We start from the raw sequence: 6,623 nt of genomic DNA on the forward strand, positions 1-6,623 counted from the left end.
ACTGTGTTTTCTGAAGTCCACAGTCAACACAGCCATCTACTAGGACATTTTAGAACACTTCATGCTTCCTTCTACTGACAAGCTTTATGAAGATGCTGATTTCCTTTTCCAACAGGGCTTGGCTCCTGCCCACACTGTCAAAGGTACCAAAAGCTGGTTCAATGACCATGGTGTTACTGTGCTTGATTGGCTAGAAAACTCACCTGATTTGCAACCCATAAAGAAGCTATGGAGTATTGTCCAGAGGAAGATGAGAGACACCAAATCCAACAATGAAGATGACCTGAAGGCATTCATCCTAAAATGTATTCAGTGTATACGTTACACCCTCTATTTTACAATCTAATAATTGGTTATAGGACAAAATATTTTATCGTACCTCAATAGCAAGAGTTTTGACAAATGGCAGCATCACAAATGGACAACAAAAGTAAATATCAAATTAAACATGTTTTATTTCAGTTATCAATATCATATATACAGTATATATATATATATATATGATTTTTTTTTTTTACAGTTATTGAATTCTTTTATTGATTGATTACTGACGGCATGATAGTATTATTCAAGACATTATTCATGACAATAACACGCCATACTGAAATGAAATGAAAACAAGATAAAGCATCACATACTGGTTCAGATGCTTCAATTAAACCAGCAATTGCCCTCATTGACCTGTGGTTTCATTTTCATTTGTCCCACTTTCAGTCAATATTGTGTTCAGCATTTAACAGTAATGTACTTCACAGAACACAGGACAAAACAAATGTCTGATAAAAAATGTATTCGGATGGAAACAAAGACATTTATTATCATTCATCATTTTTTTATGAATTAGCAAAGAGACAAACATGAAATAAAGATATTTAAGAATAGCAATAAAAACTACATTAAATTAATAAATGACAGAGACACAAGCTGTTTCTCAATACACGTTCCTGTCTGTTCTTCCGTTCTGGCGTTCTCGTGAAACGTCATCAGTCGCAGCCCAAGTACTGTTTCAATTGCAAGTTCTCATAAATCAAGAATGTATGGAATGCCCGGATGTTGTTCTTGTCTGCTAGCTTAAACCAAGGATGCACTGGTTGGTGACTCATGTAGACTTGGCTGAGAAATAATTCCCAAGATGCAGTTTGTGCCAGGCAGCTGTGCCCAGCTAAACCAATGGAATGTATTATAGTTTTGAAAAATACACAAAATGTATAACTGACATGTAAATACTAGTACAAATGTACTGAAATTAAATCGAGTGACATTGTGGTGATTTGAGGGAAATACATTAAGGAACAGATGGCATAAATACAGCAGAGACAGGAAGGAAAGTTCACAAGTATGCAGCCATTCCAATTATAGACTTGTGTTCTTAGGAAGTACGGTCTCTGAGAACGTTCCTACCAAGGCCTTACTTGCCGAGTTTGCAAGATCAAACTCTTTGTTCTTGGTATTGAGAAACGGCTACAGCCTTTATCAATGGCAGTTACATAACATTCATCACATCACCTCATTACATCACTACATTTATATGATTTAACACTGTTTTTTCAGTTTTACCAGATGAATGAATATAAAACTAGAAAAGCACTCCAAGAGTGCAGACCTTTGCCAAGGCAGATCAGTCCCCCCCCCCCCCCAACACCACCAAGGTTTTATCATTTTTTCCTTGTGCCAGTATCAACATTTCCTGAAAATTTCATCCAAATCCATCCATAACTTTTTAAGTTATCTTGCTAACAGACAGACAAACCAACAACCCACCCCCACCCCCATCACCACCAAATTTTCATCATTTGTTCCTTGTGTCAGTATCAACATTTCCTGAAAATTTGATGAAAATCGGTCCACAACTTTTTGAGTTATCTTACTAACAGACAAACAGACAGACAGACAAACCTTGATGAAAACATAACCTCCGCCAAGTGAAACTTGGCGGAGGTTATAATCATGGATTGACCGAAGCCCAACAGCCAAGTAACAGAGTTTACTCACCACTGAGGATGAACCTTTACATAAAATTTAATATTTAATCCATATCTGTATGTGATGATGTTTCTCTGGGTGAAAACATGGACTTAAATACAACTGTATATTTGAGTGTGCAGATGTTTTACATGGCATTGATGAAGTCGTCTCCTACATTCAGCATGCTTCTCAGTGCCGTCAGGATCAGCGTGTCCATGTTGTCGTCACAGTTGTTGTCTCCGTCACTGTAGTTTTTCACTGCAAAGATGCAGTTCAATGGAATTCCCACGTTGGAGCTGAGAAAACACATCTATATGTGGAAAGGAGCAGGTCATCACACTGTCATACCCAGATGAAGGTCAAAAGTTTTGGTGTAAGAAAACTGACCTTTTCCCTCAGATGTTTGCTCTTATAGACGTTCTTCAGGTCCTTTTGGATTTCTGGACAGGCTTCATCGATTTGGGTGGCGATCGCCAGCTGAGGAATCCCTGTAGATTCACAAAGAAACTCCAGGTTGAGCAGATTTCTAAGGCTTTCATTCTTTATTTTATTTTTTTAGCCTGTATTTAACCAGGTAAGACCCATTCAGATCAAGGTCAACCTGGTGAAGAGCTCAGCAACACATATCTTCATAGGAAATGGAGAAACTGTTTTCAGACAAGGCAAAAATAAAGTTGGACTTCTTGTTTCTGCTGTAAATCTCTTGAGGGTCCAAACAGTGGCTCTGTCGGACTCTGTTGTAAATGTCCCACTATTTTTTTCATCTCCTTCGTGGTCCAAGTGCCACCTCTGATGAAACTATTTTCTTTCTTTTTTTTATTATCACACTAACACTGGATGTGGACACTAGACAAAAGCTGAGTACATAACCTGTCAACCAGAAGGGGGGGCTAAGACACATTTAACAGCTTATGAACTGTTCATGATGCATTAACGTACTTTATGTCCATGTATGACTGGAGCTGCTGATATCTGCTGCAGACCATGAAACACACTACTGGTGAATGATTCTGTAGAACGTCATCTTTTACTGATTGTGGACGTTGTCAGATATGTGTCATCTGTGTTTTTGCGTCGTTGAGGTTAAAACATCTTAACTGTAACCAGACAACCTTGAGGAATGGCCCGGTCAATCATGACTCACTGTACACCTCTAGGAGGTGCTGTTGGATTCATGGTCAGATCACCCTACACTGTACTGTCACCAAGAGCCGCCATAGGACCAGGTCTGTGCAGACTCTGGATTTGGGAAGGACACCTGTAGGCCTTTGAGATATTAGTGACCTCTGACCCCAGTCTTACCCATGTCTCTGGCTTTTACCTTAAAGTTATGAATTTATTTATTCATGTATTTATTTTATTTCTACGAGGTAAGTCAATTGAAAGCCACTTCTCATTTAAAATGACGACCTGGTCAAAAGGCAGCGTAGTAGGCCGATAAAACAGAAAGAGGCTCAGCACTGATCTCTGACCCCAGTCTTACCCATGTCTCTGGCTGTTTCTCTGATGGCCTTCATCTTCTGGATGACTGAGGGCTTAATTTCTAATGCGTTGGCATTAAGGACACAAACCAACACATGGACTTTTTCATCTGGAGTGGGACATGGCCGGTATTTGTTATCGTCCTTTGAAAGTGAAGATGCTGGATTGAACTGGAAAAAGAGAAATCCAACTGAATGAATGAGACAGATCTATCAGAACAACAGAACAACGTTATATGGATAACATTCTACCTAGTGAACCGGTCATACCTTGTAGCCGTCCTCCACATGTCCCTCCATGGCCAGTTTGATGTCTTCAGCCCGAACTCCGACGTCCTCTCCATCCTCAAGCCCCATAATATCGTTGCAGATGAATGAACAGTAAACTCCTCTTCCCTTCAGGATTTTGTGAGTCGTGTACTGTAGCCCAGAAACACAGCAGTGACATTTACCATTAGTTTACCTGACCCTCCATGGTGAGTCCAACCAGGACACTTAAACATCGTCCAACCAGGACATCTAAACACCGTCCACAAGGACACCTGAACACCATCCACCCTAGACATCTGAACACTGTCCACCCTGGACATCTGAACACTGTCCATCCTGGACACCTGAACACTGTCCACCCTGGACATCTGAACACCATCCACCCTGGACACCGTCCACCCTAGACACCTGAACACTGTCCACCCTGGACACCTGAACACCATCCACCCTGGACACCTGGACACCGTCCACCCTGGACACCGTCCACCCTGGACACCTGAACACTGTCCACCCTGGACCTTCAGCTACACTTGCAGGACTTCAGTGATAAATGAACTGGTGGGACGCTCGGATGGATAACTGTGTTAAGGGTTAAACCGGCCGGTTCTCAGGACAGCAGACACATGGAGAACCTTTACAGGTCAAGAGGTCAAAGGTTACGTACCTGATTGGTGAAACTTTTGGCTTTATTGTTTGCATTGACTGCAGCTGTAAGCACCATCCTGCTGGTCAGGGCGGTACTGATGGAGTTGATGAAGCTGGACTTTCCAGCTCCAACTGGTCCATACAGGAGAATCCGCAGATGTTTGATGTCATCTTTCAAAGGTTGATACTCAGTGGCAAAACGGAGGTTCTCCTCTTTGCTTCTGTTGGACCAAGGTTATAGCTGACATCACAAGTAACTACTTATCTAGAGCTTTAACTATAGGTTTAATTAAAGGTTTAACTATAAGTTTAGTTATAAGTTTGTACAGATATGTTTACATTTGTTACATGAGCCTTATGTGTGAAAACTATACGTGAACAACTCTGTATGTCCACTCTGTCCTCTGTATGTCCACCCAGGTGTTGTTCCCAGATGTCCATGTCCACTTACCCCCAGTCTATCTTCCTCCATGGTTGATCAAAAGCTGAGGAGGACATTTAATAATGTTGTGAGACATAGTTCAGATTGGTTTACTTCATCGTGTATCAATAACAGATTGGATTCAATCTATAAACACTGAGTATGAATAAACAATTCTTACTGGGACATGGTTCAGGTTCTGGAAAGAAAGGGAAACATGCAGCGTTGAGTACATTTGTGTGAAGTTGTTTTACAGGAGTGTATAGTTTTGCATAATAACGGACTTCATAAGCATCGCCACGGTAACCATAAAGACATCATTTGGTCAATACTTCAGTCATGAACAAGTCCTCCAGGTATATGGACATCTCACCTGAGCTCGAGTTTCCTCCCATGGTCAAATATTCACCAGAAGGTAGAGCCTTGTCAAAACCTGTCAAAAGAACAGTCAGAAAACCCATCATCATTTATCTATTGTCCATCCATCCATCCATCCATCCATCCATGTATCATCCCTGTATTATCCACCCATCACCATCCATCTAACCATCCATCCATCCATCCATCCATCCATCCATTCTTTCTGTCTTCAAACTCACATCCAGTTCATCATAAAACCATTCACTGAGACACTGTAAATAAATACAGTGAATTTATCTGTAACTGATAAAATTCAGTCTCATGTCATTCAACACACAAATACACATTTAAATGATTAAATTAATTACATTATATCAGATTTATTATCATTGTTTAAAAAGACAAGTTTAAAAACAATTAAACACTTTTTCAATAAAAGCAGCAATTAAAAAGAATATGTACATACACAAATGTTGATAAAATAAGGAGAGGTTTTAGCCTCAGCATTCATAAATTAACATCATTGGCAATTACTCAAATCATGTTTTATGTTTCTGCAGTGGTTAATACACCAGTATGTAGAGGCTCTTTGACCCAAATTATCTTTTAAAAGTTGAAATATAATTATCATTGTTGAATGATCAATTTCAATTTACTGTTTAACCAAAAAACTGAAAAAATGCTAAAGCATTATGTTTGATTAAATGTCAGATTATATTTATTTACTTGTAATCCTGAACAGATTAATTAGCTTTAGTGGTTTAGTGGCTGAGTAAACTCAGATTAATGAATAAAAATGGTAAAACATCTAGATCTTGAACATGTAGACACAAAACAGTTCAATATCACAAACAACTAAAACTGACTGAATGGAAAACAGTGATTTTATGTCTGAGCTGATCTGAGCATCAATGTCAAAGAATCAGATGTTGGAGACGTACCTTCAGGATGTCCCGGGTGGATGTGAACTGCCTCCACTGGTCTCCAGCCTTTATACTCACTGACTCCTCCCCCTGGCAGTGTCTTCCATCTGATGGAAACCAGCTGATTTAGAGGAAACTTCCACCAGGTTTCACTTTCACTGAGTTCGGATGACTCATTATGGTTTTCCTGGGATTCAACGCCCTTACAAAAACATTCACTTTCATTTTTAACATTAACATATCAAATAAAAGCATCAAACCCAGACAAAATATAAAGTATAGTCCCCATGTAGAAGTCTTAGGTTTGTAGTTGGAGCAGGACTATGACCACACACGCATTTATCTGTGTGTGTGTGTGTGTGTGTGTGTGTGTGTGTGTGTGTGTGTGTGAGAAAAGGTCCATCTGTGTGACATCAGTGACCATTTACCAGTTTTTACAATACATCATAGCAGCTACAAGACTAAGCAATCAGACATAAAAACAATATACAGAAGAAAATTTACTGAGTATATTTGCATAAGTAGCTGTACTTTAGCTGTAGAACAGCAGGAAACACT

At 39.6% G+C, this 6,623-nt stretch overlaps 1 protein-coding gene across 1 annotated transcript; it reads right to left on the reverse strand.

Annotated features, from left to right (window-relative positions):
* Positions 1 to 1,801: 1,801 nt before the first annotated feature.
* Positions 1,802 to 6,183, reverse strand: LOC115412714 (interferon-induced protein 44-like). Its single transcript, XM_030125339.1, has 9 exons — positions 6,084 to 6,183; positions 5,156 to 5,215; positions 4,964 to 4,981; positions 4,813 to 4,846; positions 4,381 to 4,582; positions 3,717 to 3,866; positions 3,449 to 3,617; positions 2,353 to 2,453; positions 1,802 to 2,275 (listed from the first exon to the last, which is right to left on the reverse strand). The coding sequence occupies exons 2-9, from the start codon at positions 5,175 to 5,177 to the stop codon at positions 2,111 to 2,113; spliced, it is 861 nt and encodes a 286-aa protein (XP_029981199.1). The 5' UTR covers positions 5,178 to 5,215; positions 6,084 to 6,183; the 3' UTR covers positions 1,802 to 2,110.
* Between the last annotated feature and the right edge of the window lie 440 nt (positions 6,184 to 6,623).

The sequence above is a fragment of the Sphaeramia orbicularis genome, chromosome 21, assembly GCF_902148855.1.
Source record: "Sphaeramia orbicularis chromosome 21, fSphaOr1.1, whole genome shotgun sequence".
NCBI classification, from domain to species: domain Eukaryota; kingdom Metazoa; phylum Chordata; class Actinopteri; order Kurtiformes; family Apogonidae; genus Sphaeramia; species Sphaeramia orbicularis.

Bases quoted from the DNA above. Each gene is read 5' to 3' on its own strand.
- LOC115412714 (XM_030125339.1), bottom strand. From the start codon at position 5,177: ATGGGAGGAAACTCGAGCTCAG. The intron at 4,583-4,812 runs GTAAGTGGACAT...TTGGTCCAACAG, and splicing joins TGGAGGAAGATAGACTGGGG to AAGCAAAGAGGAGAACCTCC. The intron at 2,276-2,352 runs GTCAGTTTTCTT...TTCCACATATAG, and splicing joins GCAAACATCTGAGGGAAAAG to ATGTGTTTTCTCAGCTCCAA.